Source organism: Neopelma chrysocephalum, unplaced genomic scaffold (genome assembly GCF_003984885.1).
Source record: "Neopelma chrysocephalum unplaced genomic scaffold, ASM398488v2 Primary Assembly neopelma1_200, whole genome shotgun sequence".
In the NCBI taxonomy this organism is placed as follows: domain Eukaryota; kingdom Metazoa; phylum Chordata; class Aves; order Passeriformes; family Pipridae; genus Neopelma; species Neopelma chrysocephalum.
Window position 1 is genome coordinate 901,602 of NW_020897862.1, and position 25,165 is coordinate 926,766.

Here is a 25,165-nt window from a genome sequence, read left to right on the forward strand (position 1 = left end):
AAGTGTCCAAGGCCAGGTTGGATGGGACTTGGAGCAACCTGGGCTAGTGGAAGGTGTCCCTGCCCGTGGCAGGGAGTGGAACTGGGTGAGATTTAAGGTCCCTTCCAACCGAAACCATTCTGGGATTCTATGATTAGAGAGAGACTTAGCAGCTAATTAGCACCAGAAATACAATATATATATATAAATATGTAATATATAATGGAACATGGCAGAGCCCCAGCTTTGCCCCCAGGATAAGAGTCCATCCCAGCCTGCTCCGTGATGGGCTGCCTCAGATCCCAGTTCCCAGCCCAGCCCACACACACTGGTCTATACTGGTATCTCTCTTCCTCATGCCTCAGTTTCTACACCCCAATTTAGAGTCCCTGCCGGGGCTGCAGGCTGGGAACCTGCCACGCAAGTGGGGAAAAAGGAGGAAAACCAGCCACTCGGGAGGCATTTCCGCAGGCTCCCGGCGGGAGGGTGCGACCTGCCGGCATCTCCCGGCGAGGAGCGGGGCCGGCGGCCCCCGGGGCGGCCGGGATGTGGCGCAGAGCTCGGCGGTTCCAGTACAACCAGTCCAACCACCGTGCCAGGTCACCGTCTGCATTTCAAGCGCACGCACGTCTGCAACCTGGAAAACAGCGTAAATAAAGCTGCCGTGTTCAACAGTGAGAATAATCAGTAACCTGCTGCTTCCTCCTGCAGCCGACCCGGGGGCTGCTGCATCCCATCGGGGAAACTCCGCCTTGGTCAGGGACTCGGGAATAGGAGATCCAGGATCTGAGGATAACGGGGCTGGGAGAGGAGAGTTCTGGTGGTGTCGTGCAGGTGGGTATTAAAAAAAGCTGAGCAGACATTTAATGTAGCTTTTCAGAACTAGGAGCAGATGGTGAGCGAGGGCTCGTGCCCAAGAATGGGGAAATGCTGGGAAATCACTCACCAGCGATGATAAAACTCCAAGGAAACCTTCCTACCTGGATATGGGGCCTGATCACAGCTCTGGTGTCCCGGCTGGATGGAGCAGAGCCACTTGGTCTGTGCTGCTGCAGGTGTTTGTGGCCGTGTCAGGTCGGGGCAGTGGGAAGCCGAGGGCAGGGGCTGCTGCAGGGACAATGGCAGAGCAGGATATCCCAAAGGATAACTGCATCAAAGGGTGCTCTCGGGCATCCCCTGGGCTGTGCAGGCAAGGACTCAAAGGCACTTCCAGCATTGGCTTCATACACAAGAAGCAGCACCGGTAGAAGACACCTTCAGGGAAAACACTGAAAATGGGTGAATTAGTGACAGGCACGTTCCCGAATTTCAGCAATCCCGAGCAATAAACCAACAGCCTCAGTGGTGGCCCTTGACACCAGCATTTGGGGAGATACCACCATCACCCACACTGTGTGACCGACCCCATCTTAAACCCCACCAACCTCCTGATGATTTATTCAGCTATCTGGTGTATACCAGTTTAGCTCTTTATCACCAAAAATCTAGCCCAGGGAGGCGAGATCACCTGCTAAAGCCATGGGGTGAGTCAGTGCCAAGGCAGGAAACCTCCCAGACTCACCCCTATTTACTTGCTGTGACCTCTCAATGACCCACTCCTGACCCACATGTTACCCACCAGTGCACGGCTGTGGCACGGCAGGTAAACACGGCTCAGGCTGTAACATCATCAGAGATGGTGTCAGGACCAGCACAGCTGGTTTACACACCAGCAAAGGGGTGCTGGAGTCCCAGGGTGCCCCCTCTGTGGGGTACCCCAGCCATCCCACCAACACAACACCCCGTGCCCTGGCACGGCGCTGGGATATTTTAGACCTTTCTCGGTCTAAAGTCCTCGCGGGGGGAAAGGCGCTTGTGAGCGTCTGCCCAACAACGTGCCCGGTTCAAAGTGCACCAGCGCGGCGAGTCACACCTTAAATAAACAGACACGGGGTGTAGAAACTCGGGGACTGCTCACACGGTGGCAGCAGCGCAGCACCCAGCACAGCGGGGATGCAGCAGGGACGAGGCTGGCTGAGGGGGATACAGCAGGGATGAGGCTGAAGTGAGGGGAATGCAGCAGGGATGAGGCTGAAGTGAGGGGGATGCAGCAGGAATGCAGCAGGGACGAGGCTGGCTGAGGGGGATGCAACAGGGATGAGGCTGAAGTGAGAGGGATGCAGCAGGAATGCAGCAGGGATGAGGCTGACATGTGAGAGGGATGCAGCGGGAATGCAGCAGGGACGAGGCTGACATATGAGGGGGATGCAGCAGGGAGGCAGCAGGGATCAGGCTGATGTAAGGGGAACGCAGCAGCCAGGGACAGGCTCCTGCAGCCTCCACTGCCAGGGAAATGCAGGTTGGGAGGGACAAAGACCCCCCTCAGCCCAGGACATCACTCCTAGATACAGGGAATGAGGTCCCTTTGCTTGCCGTGGCTCTGGAGCAGGAGGTGACACCCGTGTCCCCCTCCCCAGGGTCCAGCATGGTCCCCACGGCACTGGGACAAAACTGGTGAACAGCAGAAGCCCTGCCAGGACTGGTGTGACACCCACAGCTCTGCCACATTCCTGGCTCCCAAAGGGCAGAGCTTTTAAAACCACGGATGGGATGGATGCACACCCACACCCCATCCCATACACGAAGGGAAACACCAAATATTTGCAGGGAACTCCTTCAAATGCAGCAAATCCCACCTCTGTCTGTGCCCAGCTCATGTCTGCCGTGCTCAGCAGTTACCCTTTAATGCCACATTTAATTCCCATTAACGCTGGATTCCAGCTGCTGGAGAGCCAGCTGGCTTCTCCTGAGTTTTTCCTATTTTTCTTTGCTTCAACTCTCTCCATTTCAGACGATGGTGGCTCTTACCTCCTCTGCAGCTTCTCCCAAACCCAGAAGGCTGTTTCTGTTGAAAAAAAAGAAGGAAAGGTACATCTCTTCATCTGTACCCTCATTATAGGCTCAAAGAACGAGAAAAACATTGCAAGTTGTCTTTGCTCTGGCCAACACAGCAATTGACCCCAAAATGGTGTCAGGCCCCTCCTGGGGCTGGCACAGCCCTACAAGTGACCAATGTAATTGAAATAATAATAGGAATAATTATTATTATTTATTATTTATAGTTGCGACTATTACAACTATAGTTATATTATTATACGATCTCCAATCAGCCACAGTAAGAGAAAGATTCCAGGCAAACCTTCAAACTAAGCTTGATAACCATTCCACAGATTCTGCAGTTTCCTCTCCCGAAACAATTTGGCAGCATATTAAAAGTAGCATCCTGCAATCCTCTGAAGAATCCTTAGGGTTCTCCCTCAAGAAGAACAAGGACTGGTTTGATGAAAATAATCAAGAAATCCAGGAATTGTTGAGGAAGAAGAGAACTGCTCACCAAGCACATCTTGCACTGCCTTCCTGTCACGCTAGAAAAACAGCCTTTCGTCTTGCTTGCAGCAAGCTCCAACAGAAACTCCGTGACATCCAGAACAAATGGTGGACCGATCTAGCTGCAAAAACTCAACTATGTGCAGATACAGGGGATCACAAAGGATTCTATGAGGCCCTGAAAACAGCATACGGGCCTACATACCAAGTCCAAAGCCCACTACTCAGTGCAGATGGTCAAACGCTTCTGACAGATCAAACCTCCATTCTGAATAGATGGTCTGAACACTTTCAGACTCTTTTCAGTACCAACCGTGTAGTACAAGACTCAGCAATTCAGTCCATCACACAACAACCAGTGAAATACGAATTGGATACTGCCCCCACTCTAGGAGAAACCCTCAAGGCCATACAGCAGGTGAAAATCGGCAAGGCAGCTGGGGTTGATGGAATTCCACCTGAAGTCTGGAAACATGGGGGCCTTGCACTCCATGCTAAATTTCATGAGCTTGTGGTGCGCTGTTGGGAACTAGGCGAACTACCTTCAGACCTTCGTGATGCAGTCATCATCACGTTGTATAAGAAGAAAGGTACTAAATCAGACTGTTCAAATTACCGTGGTATTACTCTGCTCTCCATTGCTGGCAAAATCTTGGCAAGAATACTCCTGAACAGACTAATACCCGCTATAGCAGAAGAAATTCTACCTGAAAGTCAGTGTGGCTTCAGAGCCAACAGGAGCACCACAGACATGATATTTGTTCTCAGACAACTGCAAGAGAAGTGTAGGGAACAGAACAAAGGTCTCTATGTAACCTTTGTCGACCTCACCAAGGCTTTCGATACTGTGAGCAGAAAAGGTCTTTGGCAGATTTTGGAACGTTTAGGTTGTCCCCCCAAGTTCCTTAAAATGATCATCTCACTTCATGAGGATCAGCACGGCCAAGTCAGATATGGCAACACACTTTCTGAGCCCTTTCTAATAAAGAATGGTGTGAAACAAGGCTGCGTTCTCGCTCCTACCCTATTCACAGTCTTTTTCAGCATGATGCTCCAAGGCCCACGGCAGACCTCGATGATCAGGACGGTATCTACATTCGATATCGTACTGATGGAAGCCTATTCAACCTAAGGCGACTGAAGGCCCATACTAAGACCCTAAACCATCTTGTCCGGGAGCTGCTCTATGCTGATGACGCCGCCCTTGTTGCCCACACAGAAGCAGCTCTGCAGCGTTTAACATCCTGCTTTGCAGATGCTGCTGAGCTCTTTGGGCTGGAAGTCAGCTTAAAGAAGACAGAAGTTCTCCATCAGCCTGCACCTCAGGAAGTCCCCCACCGTCCCCACATCACCATCGGCCAGTCAGAACTCAATTCAGTCCAACAGTTTAATTACCTAGGCAGCCTCATCTCCTCAGATGGTAAGATTGATGGGGAGATAGACAATAGGTTAGCGAAGGCATACAGTGCTTTTGGAAAACTCCATAAACGAGTTTGGCGTAATAAACACTTGAAGAAAAGCACCAAGATCAGTGTTTACAGAGCCATAGTGCTGTCTACTCTTTTATATGGTTCCGAATCATGGGTCATCTACCGCCACCACCTGCGTCTCCTAGAACGCTTCCATCAACGCTGCCTCCGTACAATCCTTAACATCCATTGGTCAGACTATGTGACCAATACATCTGTTCTCGAACAGGCAGCAATCACAAGTATTGAGGCCATGCTCCTGAGAACGCAACTGCGTTGGGCAGGGCACATCTCTAGGATGAAGGACCACCGCCTCCCTAAGATCCTGCTCTATGGTGAACTTGCCACTGGCTGCCGCAAGAGAGGAGCTCCAAAGAAAAGATACAAGGACTCCCTGAAGCAACAACTCAGCCTCGGGCATATTGATCACCATAACTGGTCCACTCTGGCCTCTAATCGGGAGGCCTGGAGACAGACCATTTATAACGCTGCTGATGCTTTTGAGAAGGCACGCAGGATCACTCTTGAGGAGAAAAGACAACGCAGAAAGAATCGAACCTTGCAGAATATACCATCTAAGGAGTCTTTCTGCTGTGTCTTTTGCAACCGGACTTGCCTTTCTCGTATTGGCCTTTTTAGCCACCAACGCGCTTGCATGAAAAATGGGTAGAGCCCTTCCCAAATCTTCGTTCGCGAAGCCTAGCCATGATCTATATTATTATAATGATTTATCAATCTGTAAATTAATATCAATAATTTATCCATTAATAAAAGTTAGAGCACAACATTTTCTTATTTCTCCACCCCTCCTCCTTTTCTTTGTCCTTCTGTATATGAGGGGGACATCTCCTGGCTGTTCACCCACATTCCCAAATCTTTACTTACCTCAAACCCTCGAAATCCCCATTTTATACGGATGCAGACTGTCCCAGCCTCCTGCCAGGATCACTGCATCCAAGTGCAAGCACTTGCCTGGCAGCTGGTCCAGCTTCTCCTGCATTCCCCCATCACCCTGGAGCCCCCCAAATTCATGTGGCAGTCAGGGTGTCCTGCACCCCAATGCCAACACCAGCCCAGGCTCTCCATCTGCCAAGCAACAAAACCACGTGGAGTTCATCTGTACTTTAAAATAAGCTTTATTTAGATCTTTTATAATTTTATATTTGCATCCATGCCTTCAAGGATTCTCCCCCGCTCACGGGGGGAAAAGTTAAATCTAATGTTACCCATAATCCATATGCTATTTAGCGAAGTTCTCTTTTAAATAAATCATCCTCTTAGTAATTTTTAGAATTATTTCCTAATTTACAAAAAAGCTGAAATGCAAAGGAAACTACTCGGTAACAAGGAGATTGCTCATCTCTTCTGGTGGTTTAGAGTTTAAATTATAAAAACGCAAGGAAAACAAAAAAAAAAAAAACCAACCAAACAAAAAACCAACAGAACAAAAAACCCCCCCAAAAAAACAACAAAATGTATAAAAATGCTTCTCTGCAGAGAAAAGATGCCACGGGACAAAGCCTGCCCTGCCACCCCAGGAGAGCCTGGGGGGGCTGGTCCCTCTGACACCCCCTCCATGGCCTCTCTGCATCATCCCATGAGCAGGAATACACAGCGCGAGGGCATCGGTGATTTAAGACAAAACACCCTTTTTTATCTCAACCAGGGCGCGCGTATCGGAATTAAGAAAAATAATACACTATTATAGTTCATTAAATAAATCTTAATACTTTTTTTTTTTTAAGAGCTTAAAATTATATCATAAGCATTAAAGCATAAGGTACTTATCTTGGCATAAGCAGAGCGCGGCGCGTGTTAGTGGAGGGGGGAAGCGGCCGCCGCGCTGGGGGAGGTGGTTTCGGGGCATTTCCAAGGGATTTTTTTGGAAGCACAAGCTCCACTCGTGCTTCAAAATCACCCCAGGGCCAGAAAAACCTCCCCGGCAGGAATTCGTACCGATTTCCCCGTGCCCACCCCCCCCCCCATGGCGGCGGTAACATCCCAAACTGGAGCGGGGTGGCCGGCCCTGTCTGGGAAACGTCTTGGGATAAGGGATACCTCGGGATATCACCTTTCCCCTGCTCCCAGCTCATGCCGGATCCCCCTAAATTTTACTTGAAGCAAAGGGTGAGCCCCCCAAAAGCAGGGAAAAACAGCAGGCAAAGCTCCCACCAGCTTCCCCCCCGTCGGATTTCCCGGCACGTATTTTAGGTTTGCGTTTTCCAAGGCGTTTAAGTGCTCCTGGGGCAGCCGAGGGAGCCCAGGGTGGGGGGTTCCACGGCTCCGACACCCCCCAGTTCCCCCCTTCCCCTCCCCAACAGCAGCTTCCCAGGACAATACAGTACAAACACCCCCTTCCTCCTCCCACCCCATCCCAACCGACGTGGAAAAATATAAAAATCCCAAAACTTCTGCAATAATTTAGTTAGAATAGCTCCTCTGGGTTTGTGCAAATAAATTAAAACAACTAAAAAGGAACGTTAAAACACTTATTTCCAGACCGGCAGGCGTTAGAACCAGCCCGGGTGCTCGGCCAGGAAGACATCACAGCGAAGGAGATCTTTTGTTGTTGTTGTTGTCGTTGTTTTTGTGTGTTTTCCCTCTAAGGTCCCTCAGCTGGGCAGGTCCTTCGTCCCCAGGCGAGGACATCCCGCGGGCTGGGCTCCGGAAAACAGCGGGTTTCGGACAAGAGACGTCACAAGCACAAAGTGCACAATATTTCTGGTATTTACAGAGACACAGCAGTCCTTCAAGTTTCAAGTTTTGTCAAAAGAAGAAGAGAAAAAGAAGAAGAACAACAACAAAAATAAAAACCACCGAACCCAAAACAAAAACAAAAAACAGCCCCAAAACTGACAAACTGAAGCGACAACAAAAGGAGTTACCGAATGGGAAAAAGAATGAAAAAACACGGGAAAAAAAAAAAAGGGGGAAAACTGAAGTTACGACACAGCTGCATCGCTCCCAAGACAACAGGTAACACGTCCACAGGTGGGGGATATGTACAGTGGCACCCTCCCAGCACGGGGGGTCACCAGTCCGCGTCCTCCTCGATGTAGTAGTCGGGGGCCGTCCCGTCGAACAGCCCCGGGTCGAGGGACTTGCGCTGCTTTCCCCGGGCAAACACCCTGGAGATGGAGCCAAAGCCCATCTTCTCTTTCTTCTTTTTCCGTTTTTGGTCTTCCAGGTCCTCTAGAGACTGTGAGAGGAGAGGACACGGGTTTGGGTATCCAGCTCTTCCTTCACCCCTCCCCACCCACTCACATCGGGGATGATGGACCACACGGTCCCAGCTCCAAATAATATTTGAGTCCAGGTCCCAAAAAGTATTTGCATCCAGATCCAAAAAAATATTTGTGTCCGGGTCCAGAGCAATGTTAAGGTGCTGGACCGAAATAAAATTATATTCCTGAAATTTGTCTGGTGGAATTTGCAGCAAAATTGGAACAGATCCTCCCCTCCCCGCCCCCATTTCTGGGATTTTGGCTTAACTCAACTGGTTCAGGATTTTGGCTCCAGGAATAGGTCAGAACAAGGGTCTGCCCACAGCTTGAAAAAATATCCCAAGGGTTTAGGGTCAAAACCAGAAGAATAACCTGCTTTGCCTGTGCCTTACAAAAATCAAGACCCCAAAGGGCCCTGAGCACAGCAAATGCCTAAGGCATTACATGGATTTTTGGGCAAATTGTAGGAATCTGACACATCAAAGACTCACAATTCAAGATGACTTCAATTCATTTTTTGAAAGACCCCAAAGTGGTGCCTCTGAGCCCTCCCAAAGTATTTTCTAGCACAGGAGGGGTTCTCACCAGCAGGATTTGAGAGGATTTGTGCCCTACCTGTACGATTGGGTTGTGCAAGTTCTTCTGTACCGGTCCAGGACTGTCCCCCTGTGGCAGAAAGAGATGGATCCATTGGATCAGCCCCAACACAGCCCAAGACCTCCCACCTCCACGGCAAAAAGCAGCTTCTTTGGGCAGCTGAAATGGGCTTGGATAAAACCCCAGGAAAGCAGCTTTCCGGGTCAGCAAAGCTCCAGGTTGCCCCACACCCCAAACCCAACGTTGTTTTGGGAAGCGGAGGACCCGCAGAATCCCCAGAGCCCGTTCCTGGGGCAGCAAGCCCCTCACCCCACAGCGCCTTACGTTGCAGAGCGAGTGTGTTCGATGCCGGGGGGAGTTGATGTCGCTTGGCGTGGACGACCGGTCGCCCTCGGCCGCGGAGGCGTCGGAGATGATGGACGGCTGCCGGGAGTGGCAGGGGCTCACTCTGACCGCTGGAAGGCAGGGAGGGACACGGGGAGTTAAAATTACGCCAGCAAACCCGGCAGAGCCTCTAATTCACGTCTAAAAAACTATTTAGGGAGGGGTTTGCGCATTTTTTCCTCCCCGCAAGGGGGTCTGGCAATAAGGACCTGCCCGTGCCCTGAGCCAGTGGGTGCCCACCTTGCCGGTCTGCCGAGTGCTGGGGGTGTGAGTGGTAGAGGGTCTGCTGGCTCTGCCGGATGGCGGCGGTCAGCGGGAGGTCAGCCTGCATCACCCACTCCTGGTTCCCGTTCAGCACCGTCTCGCCCGGCATGGCCAAGGAATGGCGCTTGGGGACGTCCTTGGTCAGCGTGGCCAGGGATTGCTTGGCCTGGGGGAGGACACCAAGGTGATGGTGATGGAGCAGGAAAACCATATGAACATCTCCTGGGGCAACACATTGCACCAAACCCACCCACCCCTGGGCAAGTAAATACCCAAACTGTGCTGCAACCTGTGCTAAGGATCATGGAATCACAGAATATGCTGAGTTGGAAGGGATGCATCAGGATCATTGAGTCCAACTCCTGGCTCTGTGTAGGACACCCCAACAATCCCACCACGTGCCTGAGAGCGTTGTCCAAACACTTCTTGAACTCAGACAGTCCTGGTGCTGTGATCACTTCCCTGAGGAGCCTGTTTCCGTGCTCAGCCACCCTCTGGGTGAAAAACATTTTCCTGATATCCAACCTAAACCTCCCCCAACTCAACTCCAGCCATTTCAAGTCCTGTCACTGGTCACAAAAGTGAAGAGATGGGTACCTGCACCTGCACTGCCCCTCAGGAGGATGCTGAAGACCACAGTGATGTCTCCCCTCAGTCTCCCCCTCTCCAGGCTGAACAAACCAACTGCCCTCAGCAGTTCCCCATAAGGCTTCCCCTCTGAACCCTTCCCCATCCTTCTGGCTCTCCTTTAGATGCTATCTAGTAATGTCTTTTCTATGCTGTGGGTGCCCAAAGCTGCACACAGAACTCAAGGTGAGGGAGTCAAGGGGAGGGACTCAAGGTGAGGGACTCGAGGTGAGGGACTCAAGGTGAGGTCAAGCTCCTTTCTAGCGATGGAATTTTTTCCTCCCCAGTATTCCAATAATGCAGCCACTGCAGCAACCCCTCAGGTTTGTATCAGTCCCCCAGCTCACCATGGCCAGCTCGGCCTCCAGCTCCTTCATGCGGTTGTCTTTCAGGTCGAGCTGGGAGCGGAGGGCACTGGCGTGGTCCGTCGCCTCCTTGGCTTGTCGCCGCAGCTCCCACTTCTCCCGCTCCAGGAGGTCCTTCTCCTTCGCCAGGGCCTTCACTGCGTCCTCGCTCTCCTGCCAGGACACGGGGTGGCCATCAGGAAGGGAAAATCCATGTGCTAATACAAGCCCGTGCTCATACAAACTCCTCTGCAATGACTCTCTCAGGGACCACCCAACCGTGAGCGGTACCTTTGGGGTCACAAGAGCCCCGTGCTGGCAGGGATGACATCCCTTTTTGGGGAGCTCCAGGATGCAGCCAGTCTCCCAAAAAGCAATGCTCACTGAGCACCTTGTTAAAATTACACGGGATTTCGCATGTCTGGCTTGACTCCCTCTAGTATTTCACAGAATCACAGAGTATTCTGAGTTGGAAGGGACCCACAAGGATCATTGAGTCCAACTCTTAAGGTCATACTGGGATCAAACCCACAACCTTGGCATTACTAGCACTGAGCTCCAACTAAACTGAGCTAATCTCAGGCTTAACCTGCCGTGGTCCAGCTGGGATTTTAGAGGGTTTTGGCCTGATTACAAACCAGGTTTCACACTCAACTCCCTGCCAGCCCCCTGTGCCACGAGACCACGGTGCTGGGCTCCCACACTCACTTTCCTGTGCTGCTCGTAGTTCCGGATGAAGTCCCGGAGCTGCTCCTCCCGGCTCTCCAGCGTGGCGTACAGCTGCTGCATCTGGCTCACCAGGTCTGTCTTCTCCCCCTTCAAGCGCTTGCGGTCGGCTTTCATGGCTGTGGGAGAGAGGATGGACTGAGCATGGAGGGCACAGCAGCCTCTTGCTTCCACATCTTTTATTTTTTTGAGGCAAAAAGTACCAGAAGTACGATCCCAGGGGCTGGGCTGGGAGAAGACACCTAATTCGCCCCAATTGCTGCAGCCTCAAAACACCCATCGTGTCGCCACCACGGCTCCTCATCATCGACCCCCCCTCCAAGGGGCAGCTCAGCCCCCCTGGAAAAGGAGATTCTGGAGCAAAACTGCTGCCTCAGCCTCAGGGCCCGGCACAGGAAAACCTGCTGCTCCCTTTCCAGGATAAATAAACCACAGCCCATTTATTTTTAGCTGCGGGGCGGGTTCCGGCAGCGCTCCCACGAGCCCAGGGCACGGCTCCCCGAGCGTCCCCTTCCAGCTCAGTGATGCTGTGTTGGGATGAGGGGAGAGCAGGAGCACCACAGGATGCAATGGGGTGTTTCAACAGCACTGAGAGGAACCCAAAACCTTCCTGTTTTCCCTGTCCCAGTCACCAGCGAGGGATGCTCGCTGAGCACCGACACCGGGACAGCAGTGAAAGGCTGGTAATCCAGGGGGAATTACAGAAATACGAGGCAGGAGAAGGAATTTCAGTCATTTCTGTACATTAATGCTTTACCCAACCTTGAACTTGGTCCTTGGCAGCACTGCAGAAATGCCCTGTAGCTCCCTGCTCCAGATACACCCCACCCCCATCAAAATAATACCCAGTTTAGGAATCAGAATACAAATATTGCTTTTTATTATACAATCAAGCTTTTCAACCCTGAGGAAGTGCTGTTCCTAAGGGAGCAGGATGGTATGAAACACGATCTGCCCCTCCAACACTTCCTGCACTCACTGTCATCAGCTGAGTCTTGCAAGTTGTCCCTCTGTAATAAAAAAAAATATCCTAAACCCCCTTGAACTCACCAGAAAAACCAGCCCCGAAGCTCCAGGAGCTGCTTGTACTACAAAACCCACTACAAGATGATGCAGCATCACAAGTGGGACCTGTCTCCGTGCACACATCCCATCTTTTTCCATTAGATTACAGGAATCCATGGTGGGTGTTTCAGCCCACGCTGTGTTTTCTACACCCTGCAATGAGTCACTTCACTGGGGGCTTAAACTACAGCACAGCGTGGCTCCCCTGGTGAGGCACGTGTGGGATAAAGACAATATACACGAAATACAAGGAAAGCACAACCGTGTCATGCTTCAAAGGGATTAATTTGGCTCAGGCACCTTTGGCACCCTTGGTTTGGTGCCTCTGCCTCGTCCCAGCACAGGGATGTTCTGCTCCCACCCTCCTCTGCTTGGGGACCCTCAATAAGTCATTTCCACCTGTGTGCAAGCAGGGAAAGCATCATTACCAGACGTGCACTGCAGCCCCCAGGCACCCTCAGGCAGAATAACCCGATAACACTGATCACCCAGCCCTGAAATATGCTGGAATAGCCCCCAAAATAAGAGCAGCCCCTCCACTCACCCAGCTCTGTGCACCTCCTGCATCCCACCCCAGCTTGTCAAAATCACCAGCTCAAAGAGAGCTTTACTCAGGTAGGAACTTTTTTCTGTGCACTGGTTTTATTCTACTTTTTTACTGTTTTTTACTGTAAGTGTGTGCTGAGGATAAAGGAAGTGCTCAGGATGGAACCATGAGGAAGGGAGAGGGCTTACAGATCAGAGGATAAAAAGGTGGGAAAAATTATTAAATCAGACTAAATAGTGGAAGAAGAGGGAGATGTCTGGGACAACAGAGATTTTTATCTGTTAAAAACCAAGAGACGAAACTCATCAGACAACCTACTCTGCCATTAAGCATCAGAGGTAAACCAAAACACAGAAAAACAGAAAACTAGGTAGGAAATGCCACAAAAATTCACATTGTCCCATAACAGGGAGCTCTTGGGAGTCTTCTTCACTCACTTCAATGAACACAGCTCCTCCTGGGACAACTCAGCCCCTTCTGACACCGGGACTTCCCTTACTTTTTTTCCCAGCTTAAGAAATCACTACAGAAACCCTCTAAAAACAATCACAACCACATCTAAGCCTTTGAAAAAGCCCTTTCCTGCTGCCTGTGTGTATTTAACCACAACCTTCCTCTGCCCAGTTCTTTGACTGGAACTAAAAACTTGCTGAAAAAGAAAAATTAATGATAAGTTGACTGAGCCATACCGGGGTGAGATCCAGACCCCACAGACACATATTCACATATATTTAATTTCCTCAAGGATAATGAGAGGCTCTTATAAAAGTTTAAGTCACATTTGCCACTCTTTGATGCTGGAGGTGACAAAAGACTCCTAACGAATTTAATTAAATAGTGAGTCCCCCACAGCATACAAATTCCTTTAATTAGTGGAAGCATTCAGGGCCTTTAAAGATTTATAGAAAACACTTCATCACTCACCCATAAAAAAATAAAGATGCTCATAAGTACTATTAGGAGAAGGGTAACTATCTCCCAAGGTTGCATATATATCAATTTACTAATATTTACCAATATTTATGCCAATGCATCAGTACTGCAAGAAGATTATGAAGTTTGGGTATTGCAAGAGTAGATTTTTTTCTGTTAACCCAACAGGACAATTTACCATTTGTTTCAGTTCGTATTTGAGAGATTTGCTAAAATTAACACACTTTTTTTTCCTCCCCTCTATTACTCTCCCTCCTCCAAAACCGATTAGCTCCTAAGCTTAAAGAAGATTTATCAGTCATTTGAGAACTTCATTCCAAACCAAATTAATGGGAAATTAATTGAAAAAGGCAGGAGAAAAATAAAAAGTGAGGCAGAAGTGAGCCACGAGGGCTGCCAGGAGCTCCTGGACCAAACCCCACTCGCTGCAGCAGCTTAATTCCTCCTCAGCAAACAAGCCCAGCTAATTACTCGGTCGGGGAAAACGAGCCTTTGCAATCCACGGCGCGACGGCAGGGCCAGCCAAGGAGGAATAAAGCAGATTTTCACTGGCTATCTGGGCCATCCAAGGAGGTGAAATGGCTTTTTCCTTTAATCTGATGATCCAGGGCGAGCTTTTCTATATCCCAACCCCTCCACGAATATCCAAATAAACTCTCGCCCAGCTCATCGGCGCGGGGGGCTCTGGCCAAACCTCCGACCTGTTCCTAAGACAAGAAGCAAGAAATCCTAAACCCAGACCATGAGTGGAAAGTAATTCTCTTATTTGCATTATTTATTTTCCCCTCCTACCCAAGGCACGTGGCAGAAGGAGAGGGGGGGACCCACCAGCCCCTTCTGGACTCGGCAGCTCAGCACCAGCCTCGGCAGCAAGGGATGGGGGAGATGGGTTGGGTGAACCCCCCAGCTCTCACTCCACCCCCCCATCCCCACCTGCACAAGTCATCCTGTGTTATTTGAGCTTCCACCACCTGCCACATGATCCATCCCCTGAGCACTGGTCCTCTGGGAGAAGGATGATGGACAGAGAGACGTAACGGGACCAGCTCCGCGCTGGGCTCTTCCTGCTGCCAAAACAATTAAAAATCCACCCCCCCAGTGCCTTTTATTTCCAGCTCTACACGATGAGCCAAAATCCAGCTGCTCCACAGGAGCAGCACAGCCTTGTCTGAGGCAGCAGCACGGATGGAACCACCCAGTGATGCCACCACTGATGGTTGCTACTACTATGAGGTCCCAGTCTGGCATCACCATGTAACAACATCCAGCTGGGAATTAGCTCCTGCATCCTAAAACCAGGCACCTTCCCTCAGGATGGGGGCTGCTATAAATACCACCCCTCCCCTTTGAAATGAATAATATCAAATTAAGGGAAAATAAATTATAGAATATCCTGAGTGGGAAGGGACCCACACGGATCACTCCTGTCCAACTCCTGGCCATGTCAGGTGATGGTGGCCACACCATCCAGATGAGCTTTTGGAGGACATAATAATTAGTTTTATTACCTTGATAAGATGATATTAGATGAAAAACATAGAAACATCATCTCTTCACGCTCCTGGAATGAGTCAGCAGAGCCCAAACACACATCAGGGCACTGGCAGCAGATGCAGCCTGCCTTTGACTCTCCAAAGAGCAGCTTCCCATGACTCCCATCCACTTCCAAGCCATTCTCTCACCCCATACAATGTGAATTTTCATGCCAGGAACAGAATCAGAGCTTCCTTTATCACTTACTGAATCATACCCTGAATTTTCTAACGCAGCAAAGGGCATCCTCAGGGAGCACCGCTCAGACCTCAGCGATGCCCCGCGCAACAGGAACGTGTAAACCCATCCTGTCCCATTAACATTTACTTAATTTCTCCTGTTTCTCCCTCCCAACCATGAAATTCAATATTGTCACCATGACTAACCCATAAAATCGGTCAGCCCTGTGCAGGGATCTCAGAGCTGTTCCTTGCTTTGTAATTAAATCGGCGCGTTCGCTCCCCGGGTGCAGCCGTCACATCAGGAAGATCTTGACGTTGAAGATGTCAATGTTACGTGGTGTCAGGCAGAGCCAGCACTCACTCCTGGGGGTGCAGAGGCATGGAGCAGGCAGGAAATTAGAGTCCAAAGTCAAATTTCAGGAAAAAGTTAGGAGAGGTGCTTCACCTTGGGGGAATTTACCTGGAAACACCCTCCTACGAGGCCAAGGGCTTTCCAAACCTGACCCCAATGACTTCTGAAAATTTAAGGTGGGTCTTCAAAAGTGAACAACAGGTTTTCTGTACAGAGCTCCATGTCCTTATGATGGAAAAGGCTTCCCTGCTTGGGTCCATGGCTGGAACATCCATCTGTCAGAACATCCATTCTCTGGGACACCCGTCTTCCAGGACATTCATCTTCTGGGGACACCCATCCACCCATTTCTCTGCTACCCACCCCATCACTGCAGCAATCTGAGGGTGCTGTGAGTTTCCCCAGGAGGTTCTTCCCAGCCCAAACACCACCCCTGGGAAGGTCACAGCTCCAAGATGCGGGTTTGGGAGGGAGGAGACCAGGCTACAACCCATTTGTGGAGCAGACACAAAGTCAGTTCACACCTTCCCGAGCAGCAGGGAAAGGTAGCCTGAGGTTTCCACTTTGGCACTCAGAAAGGAAACAGAAACCAGGTTTGCTCTCCGCATGATAATCCTGCAGGCGAGTTCCAGCATATGGGATAAACCTTCCCAGAAATGGGGTTTCTGCCATTAGCCCACATGCTCATGGATGTCACCTGGCCAAGAGGCTCCTCGAGCCCCCCAGGCGCTCGGGCACCGTCCCTGCCCACAGCAGGACCAGCAGTAATAAAGCTGTCTGCAACTTCTCCCTTTGGGGATTCCCACATCACAAATCCAGACCACATCCATAACTTTCCAGCCAGGGCTGGGGAAATAATAATAACTACATTGATGCTGGAAGCACGATTCAGAGTCCCAGTCCTGGCAAAGGCGGAGAGGGACATAGGATGTAGCACTATGGAATTTTAATTAGATGTTAATTGATTTTAAAAAAAGTGCAAGGGCTGGAATTAGCCTAGGAAAAAGTGGAATAATGATGGATAAAGCACATGCTGCCAGGGATACAGAAACTGGTCGAGTTAATCCTGCAGAGCATCCTGTGTTGGGCCAGATCCCTGCTCCCTGGTAGCACGGCACAGGGAAGATGCTGCACGGTCTGATCAGCTCTATCCCTGTGCCAAATGCTGTTGGAAAGGGCTGGGAACACACCTCCAAAGGGGGACCCTCCACCTAAACCAACACAAACCAAACCCTGTGAGGCCCTGCAAAATAAAGGCTCTTAAAAGGTGCTGCAGCCCCCAAAAGCAAACCCCGCTGGCAAACCCTCTCCGCTACCCTCCGCAGCACGGCCCAGCGAGCCAAGATCCATCTGAACCAGCTGCGCTGCACTTCCAGGCTCCGAGCCAGCAACGATGACAGCTTTCCATATAATTTATCTGCTAATGACATTCCACAGGACCCAGCGTGGATGGCGGGACGCTGCAGGCACAGGGATGGTGTGGCCGATGCTGCTGGACACGGGGCTGTGTAGGGATGCAGGGAGGCAGGAATGCAGGCTGTGAGCAGGAAGCTGCTCTTGGGAGGTGCTTTCTGCCTGCAGAACACGACTGTCACAGATTCCTGAACTACAGGACAGCACGGCCAAGTTTCCCTGCGCTCCTGGCTGTGGTTTATCCCGCAGTTCCTTAACACAGAGCCACCACTTCCTCAGTGTGTCCATCAGCAGATGCATTTCTCCTGGCAGAACCAGTCACCAGGCGCTGGTTTTCCTCCCCTTTTGGCTACATTTCTCTACAGACAATTTTTCATGGAAAGGAAAAAGGACTTTTTCCCCCCCTCCAGCTGCTGATCCCGTTTTCATTTTATCCGTCTCAGTCACCGTGCCAAACCTGCTCTGCTGCCCAGCGCCTCCAGCCCAGATCCAGCCCAGCCAGCTTTTCCAAATGACTCAAAAGCCTCCCAATATTGCAGAGGAGGGAAGAAGCATCGATTGAAAAAGGCTTCATGCAATGTGCCTTTCCAAGTGCCAACTGACATTCCCTCTCTCTAGGCACCACACCTGCAGAGAAGTCCTGGAAAACCAACCCCAAGGCCTCCAACTGTGGCAAATAAAAGCCCAATAAAAAAACCAACATTATATTATTTAAATATTTATATCATTATTTAAATAATCACGATTTTCAAGCCAAATTAACTTTTTCTCCTCCACAGAAGCTTGTATGACCTCACCGGAGCTTCTTAGATGACTTCTTGCTCTTATTTCTTTTTGCTCAGGTATTACAATAGTTCTGCTTTTCTGCATTTTGCATTAATCAGCAGTTCCCCTTCCACACACAGAGAGCAAATATTCCCTAATTAAGGTTTTTCTCCTCCAATTACAGTTCTATAAACCCAGAGCATTTCCTGCTGCCGGAGGCTGCACCGGTGGCATCGGGGGAGGCAGGATTTTGAAGGTATTTTGGCTGCTACTGATACATGGGGATGCTTTTGTAAATCAGACAGCGATCACATAAAATCTTCTGAACTCCCTTCCCCAAACACTGACTCAGCCCAATTCCCTGCCTTTCCGAGCATCTCGGCATCCCGGACAGGGGGAGATGTGGTGGCCCCCTGAGCTCCCCACGTGCTGCTCAGCCTCTGAGCCTGAAAACTTCTGACAGCTTCTCCTCATAATCCGCAAACACGAGCTGACAAGTGCAAGTTATACTCGGTATGTTGGGGATTTGAGATGATATTTAGAGCCGCGGCGCTGCCAGGGTTTGACGTGTGAGAGCTTTCCCTGCTCAGGATCATCCCCCGGCTCCAGCTAACAAACCATCCTGCCCGGATTTATTGTCAGCTCGTTTTTGGGGTGGAAAAGCTGCAATGTTGCGTTTTGCTCTGCACGGCCCAGTCCCGGGGCTTGCTGTGCTGGTGAGGGAGGGAGAGCATGGCCCTGACTGCCACAAAAACATCCAAACCAGGCATGAGGGAAGGAGGAGACCCTGCACATCACCTGGAGGTAACTCCACACGGGATAAGGAAAATTGCAGTCACTGCTTCCCTAACAAGTCTGAGGGGCTCAAATCCAATCCACCCCCACCTCCAGCTGCATTTCAGCTGCTGCCTTGGCTCTACTCTACAGCTGTGAAGGAATTCCTTTGCAATGCTGCAAACAGCCCCCACACCCCATTTCCCAGCCCATCACTGCACCCCAGTCCCTCTTGGCCCCACGTCCCCCCTTGCAGGGGCAGGAGACCAGGGGGTCCCAGGGAGACCAAACCCCCCCCCCCCCAACATGCACATGGTGAGCACACTCTGCACGGCCCAAATGAAAAGGATGGCTTTCCCCTCCCTCATCAAACAACTCTTTGAAAGTTTAGGGTGCTGGGGAGAGGTGCAGGAGAAGAAGGAGGGGCAGCCTTACCCTGCAGAGCCTCCTTGGCCCGTGCCAGCTCCTGCTCCTTCTGCGCCAGCTGCACCTTCAGCTCGGTGGCCGAGAGCACCTCCGGGGACTTGCTGCCGTGCGTCTCCTCCAGGTCCTTGGTCAGCATTTCCTTCATTTGCCGGAGCAGGTGGACCTCCTCCTGCAGCTGGGCCACCTCCTCCCGCAGCAGCGCTGGAGGAAGAGGAGACACAATGCGAGGAAGTGAGTGACGGCTCCCGGCACAGCCCCGCGCCCCCGCTGGAAACTCAAACCCCAGGGAAATGCCGCTGGGGTGACCCCTCCCCGCCGGCAAAACTGCCCTGCACAGAGCCCAAACCCTGAGTTATTCTGGGAACAGAGGAGGAGGGTGAGGGATGACACGGGAAGGCGCCGGGAAGGAGGGGGAAGTCTCCGCTGGGTGCTGCTTTTGCATTAAAAAATTAAAAATAAATGTTAATATAAGAATAATAAACAAAGAAGCACTTTCCCAAACAAAGCACTCACTGACAAGGTGCTCACGTGGCTGGGATCCAATAGAGCCTCCTGAGCTCCAGTAAGTCCCACACACCTCAGCTCTGCCACCCACGTGCTCAGGGCACACTCAACAAAACCCAACAAACCCACTATGAGACAGGAAAAGGGAAGACGACACTTCCACATGCAGACCTGAACCCTGAATTTTGCAGATTTACACCCAGTGACTGCTCACTCCTCCAAGCAGCTGCATTGCAGGAGCATCCCAGCAGATCCCAGCCTGGATCCCCTCCACAACAGGCGCTGGAGGAAAGCTCCAGACACGTCTTTTCCTACAGCCACATCCACTGTTTAATGTAATAATAATAATAATGCCATTTCTACATTGCACCCATCGCCCTCATCCTGCAAAACACTTTGGGGCTGTGTGTGCACCACTGCAATCCTCCAGCCTCCAGAGTTTGGTTTGCTTTCCTTTTCCTTTAAAAAACAAGCAGAGAAAAGCCCTTACTTATCCCAAAGTAGCTTATTGATTTCACAGAATCACAGAATGGTTTGGTTTGGAAGGGATCTTAAAGACAAGCATGTCCAACCCTCCTGCTATGGGCAGGGACACCTTCCACTAGACCAGGTTGCTCCAAGCCCCGTCCAACCCGGCCTTGAACACTTACAGGGATGGGACACCCACATTCTCTCAGGTTTGCATCGCACCCATGGACACGGGGAGGAGAAAATACCCACCTCAACACACGCTCCACAGTTACAAGAAATATTAAATAAAAATTAAGACCACACACCCCTCTCCAAGCTACCACAACTGGGTCCTGTCCCCAGTGTCCCTGTGTAGCAGCCAGCCCAGGGGACACCAACTGGGCATGGAATATCGGGGTTTATTACCCTTATTTTTTCTGGGGTCCCTCTGCACGTGCTGCCCGCTTCCCTTCCGGCACCGCTTGCGGAGCGAGGCCGGGAGGTGACGCCGGCGGCAGGACAGGGAGAGGCAGCTCCTCCCCGGCAGCTGCGCCAGGAAGGCATAAAATCTGCTTCACATACTTGAAATGCTTCCCGAATGAAAACTGGCAAGGCCCCATTCTGTAAATTATTCAGCAATAAAGTCACTAACGAGGAACAGTCGAGCCCCAGGACGGGGGGTTTGGTGCAGCCCAAAGTGCTTTCTTGAAGTCCGTGCAAAACAGCAAGAACAAGAGGCGGCCAAGGCCAACAGGATCTTCTCCAGGGATGGCAGAAATGTCCCCTCCAGCCTCTGGGAACCCGGAGAGGATGTGAAGGGCTCGTACACGGTGGAACATTTACTGTGTAAAACTCACCCTGTGCCTTCCCTGGCCACAGAAAGTCCCATAAAACACCCCTGGCTGCAACAAATTGCTCATTTTTTTCCCCCACTGGTAACTCATTTTCACCTTTCCTTACATGCCAGGGGTATTCCCAGGAAAAAATTAACCAGCATAGGAGGATGGGGCAGGGCAGCTTGCACTGATCCCAATGGATTCCTGGAAATTGCAGCATTTTGGTGGGAATCAAGAAAATCCCCACATGACACAGACCCCTCTCAGGAAGGGAGAGGGGAAACAAGACCAGGAGCAGGTAGTCCAGGGGGGGAATTCTGCAGCAGAGACTCCCAGAGGGGTCCTTGGGCCCCAAAACTCCTTGTTGTAACACACTATACAGAGCAGTCTGCCAAAACTGCACCATTCCCCTCTGCTCCCAGTTAGAAAATAGTGAAGAAACCCCAAAGCATCCATCCTCCAAAGCAGGCAACAAGGGAATTTTGTCCCCAACTTCATGCTCAGCTCCCACTCCCAGTAGAAACTGCTGAAGGATTAGAATCCAAGACCTGTGGGAAGCTGTAAATGCAATCTGGAGAGGAGCATGAGGCACCACGCTCCCCATGCCACCAGCTGCAAGCCACAATCTATGGAGAACACGAATTATTGAACCTGGGATCAGCCATATATCCTAAATTCTTACTTTTTTAAAGATATAATTTGAGATATACATATCTGTACAAAAATGGATTATGCTTTGCAACATATAGTTATATTTGATATATATGTATTATTATTTATATGGCAAAGCCAAATCAGTTTTGAATATATATATCTTTACATTATATATAAAATTGGAAAGTACAATCCATGCAGCCAAGGCTTGAAAGGAAAGTTCCTCTTTTTAACTCCCTCCCAGGGCTGCTACCAATGTCACAGAATCCCAGAATGGTTTGGGTTGGAAGGGACCTTAAAGATCATCCAGTTCCACCCCCTGCCTTGGGCAGGGACACCTTCCACCAGACCAGGTTGCTCCAAGCCCTGTCCAACCTGGCCTTGGACACTTCCAGGGATCCAGGGGCAGCCACAGCTTGTCTGGGCAACCTGTGCCAGGGCCTCCCCACCCTCCCAGGGAGGAATTTCTCCCCAATATCCCATCTAACCCTTCCCTCTCTCAGTGTGAAGCCATTCCCCCTTGTCCTGTCACTCCATGTCCTTGTCAGAAGTCTCTTTCCACCTTACTGCACTTTTGCAAGAGGGGGGTCCCAAACTGGGGAGCTACTTAACAATCAGAGATGTTCTTTAAAATACAAACTCAACTCATCTCTAGGTCTTTAATCCTTATTTTCTGCTAATAATGTTCTTTACAAACCTTCTGTTTCCCGTTTCAGGACAGAGGTGTATGTAGATGCATATTTATCCTGCTGACATCCTGGATAAAATCACCCCCTTGATTCATGCCCAGCAAAGCAAAAACCATCTCGCTGGTAAACTCACAAAAGCGGCACAAAATGCAGCTTTCACCTGAGACAGTAATTTACCAACATGAGCCTTGTCGTTTGTACTGCATCCATCTTTCATACGTCCCCTCTGTGTACAGCAATCGTGTCAGCTCAGTTACACGGGGAAAAAAAAGGCTTTTAAATGGATGTCTTTAAAGTGATGCCTGTTCCAAGGCCAGCAAAAAGCTTTGCTGCTGCACGGAGAGTGGATCTGCTGCCCAGAAGAGGCCAAGATGGGATTTGCAGGAGCAGGAGTGGAAACTTCAGCCCCAAATGCCGTCTGGAGGTGTTCACCACAATTACAAAAACTCCAAAAAAATCTGATTTGCGTTGTCTGTTAACACCAATCAGTGGTTGAAGCATAAAAGATACAGAATCCAGCAGTGTCATAGAAGTTTAATGCTATCAACTGAAATATAATTAACAGCCAATTATTTCGGCGGGAATGGTAGTTTTCATCAATTAGTCTGGGAAATGTTTAAATTACATTAATTTCATTGCTGCCTGCTTGCAGCAGATTTGGAAGGGGTTGGAATGACTGATGGGGTTTGTCCAAGTGAGGCAATGCCTCCTTCTCCCCTGGGTGGTCAGGAATTACAGTAAGCACCCAATTCCCCCCAAAAAAAGGTTAAGAAGAGAAGGGGATAAGCACAAGGGCCTGAAATGTGTCCATCACCACTTCAGCACAGTCCTGCTGCTGTGCATCCCCGGTATATCCCCTGTAACATCTCCTGCAGCACTGACATGCCCCCTATGACTTCAGAGGAGCTGCTGGCCACCAGTGCTCCCTTCTGGATGGGCACCAGGGTGCTCAGCAGAGCTTTTTGGGCTAAAAACGTGGATTTTGGCTCCACGCATCCATCTTTTACTTTTAAAGAAGCTTTTAATACCACCCCCTGCTGCTGCCGTGATGCTGCAAGCGAGCGAGCTGTCACACCTGGACACGGGTACAGGCACTCCTTAGCAATTTTGGGTTAAAGCTTCCACCCAGTGAGAGCAAATCCTTGCAAACACGGTTTCGGAGCACTTCCTGAGTTAGACACCAGCTTCCAAATGGTCACAGCTCCGGGACAGGACCCCCGGCCATGAGTCCCGACCACGCACCATCAACCGGTACAGGGGCAGGACATGCAGAGACCACCTGCTTGCCAAGTTACCCCCTGTTTCCTGGCACTCCCCACCTCCAAAAATAATGATTATTTCCACCACACAGAGTCCTACTCTCTCGTCTGCCCTGGCCACATGCTGGTGGGATGTAATAAAACCTCATATAAACCCCTGTGCCGGCAGGAGGGGCGGGGGGGGCAGCGGTTTTTGGGGGGGGGGCACAGGGGTTCGGGGCCAGGCTGGGGGTTGTGAAAGGCTTCCAGAAGCACACACCACACGACACCACCGGCCGGTGGGCTCAGACCCCCGCGGCAGCCCCCGCAGCCGGCGGGGAGCCCTCCGCCAGCTCCCGGCTCGCTCCAACTTCCCCGCGACACAAAATGGACAACGGGGCACCGGGACCCGCCCGCCCCGACCCTCCCCACGGCCACGGGGGCACGAAGCCCCTCGCCCCCGCCCCTCTCTCGCCACGGGGCGTGGGGACAGCACGGCCACCCCCCGCCACCTCCCCGCGGCCCCGGGCAGCTCCCGGGCGTTGTTTTGTTTCTCCCAGGAGGAAGCGAGCTCCGAGCACAAAGCGAGCGAGGGGAAGCCGCGCACGCCGGGCTGTGTCCTCCCCCACCCCGGGGACCTCCCCCCCCTTCCCCCGGGGCACCCCCTTACCTGCGTGGGCTAAGCAGGGGCACAGCGCCCTGCCCTGAGCATCGTCGCCGGCCGCCCCTCGCCGCCCGCGGGGACAATGGGCCGGGCGCGGAGCGGAGCCCTGCTCGCAGCGGCAGCTCCCCGGCTTGTTCTCCTCCTGCTCCGACCTCATGGCGGGGGTCCCCGGGCTCGGGGGTCCCCGCGGACGGGGGTCCCCGCGCGGGGTGGGTCCTCCCCGGCACGACACGGCGCCGCGCGGAAGTGCAGCCCCAGCGCTACCTGCGCCGGGAATTTGACCCCTTCGCCGGCCGCTCTTCCAGGGCTTGATGTCACGGCACGGAGGAGGAGTGGCTTTGCCCCCGCACGGGGCCCAAGGTGTGCGGGACGGGGCCCCGCAGCAGCAGCAGCCGCCGAGGGCTCTCCGGGAGCCCCGCGCCGCGCAGGAACCCGCGGCCGGCCGGCGGCGGAAATGATTCCCGGCTGGAATCATCATCCATCGCTCCCGCCGCTGCCACCCACCGAGCGGAGCGCCCGCCGCGTCCCTGGTCGCGATACTCGGCCAGCGCCGCCAGCACGGGGGGGGAACTGAGGCAGGAGGGGGGTAACACTGCCCGGTGCCAGCGCACAGCCCGGCCCGGCTCGTCCTTGCAAGGCAAATACAGGCGATGTTCTGGCTCACAGCGCGGTTGTTATTAATGTTATTTTATCCGCGTGGGATGGGGGACACAGAAAATCCCGTCGAGAAAGCAGCGACCACCTGCTTTTTATAATAAAAATACACCACAACAACCAAACTCTGTGAAACCCAGCGGACTCGTGTGGCTTTTTCAGAGAATCATTAAGGTTGGAAAAGACTTCCAAGATCAAGTCCAATCTTCAACCGAATACCAGCATGCCAACTACACCATATCCCACCACGTCCCCTTGCTTTCCATCCAGGGATGGTGACTCCACCACTTCCCCAGAGAGATTCTTCAAATACTTATCCACTCTTTCAGTGAACAAATTTTTCCTAATATAAATATTTTTGCTCTCTACAGTCCATGCTGCACTGTTACCTGCCTTCACCCTGCTGCCTGGGCTGCCTGTTTCCAAGCCCTCCACGTCAGACCCACTTTTTTAAAGTTATTCACACCAAAGATATAAGAACTGGATAGAAGCACTTTGGGTTTATG

The 25,165-nt window shown here is 51.5% G+C and overlaps 1 protein-coding gene across 4 annotated transcripts in view; it reads right to left on the minus strand.

Moving 5' to 3' along the window:
* Positions 1–5,932: 5,932 nt before the first annotated feature.
* KAZN (kazrin, periplakin interacting protein) overlaps positions 5,933–25,165 on the minus strand; it is a 200,781-nt gene continuing 181,548 nt past the window's right edge. For 3 of the 4 annotated variants that reach the window (XM_027702887.1, XM_027702888.1, XM_027702889.1), the window contains 7 exons: positions 18,980–19,171; positions 10,963–11,099; positions 10,258–10,428; positions 9,260–9,449; positions 8,960–9,090; positions 8,654–8,704; positions 5,933–8,013 (listed from right to left, as the gene is read on the minus strand). In XM_027702887.1, coding sequence (XP_027558688.1) covers positions 7,846–8,013; positions 8,654–8,704; positions 8,960–9,090; positions 9,260–9,449; positions 10,258–10,428; positions 10,963–11,099; positions 18,980–19,171 — 1,040 coding nt within the window. In that variant the 3' untranslated portion in view covers positions 5,933–7,845. Of the gene's footprint in view, positions 8,014–8,653; positions 8,705–8,959; positions 9,091–9,259; positions 9,450–10,257; positions 10,429–10,962; positions 11,100–18,979; positions 19,172–24,011; positions 24,109–25,165 lie in introns of those variants that run through there. The other variant, XM_027702890.1, reaches the window with a different exon arrangement.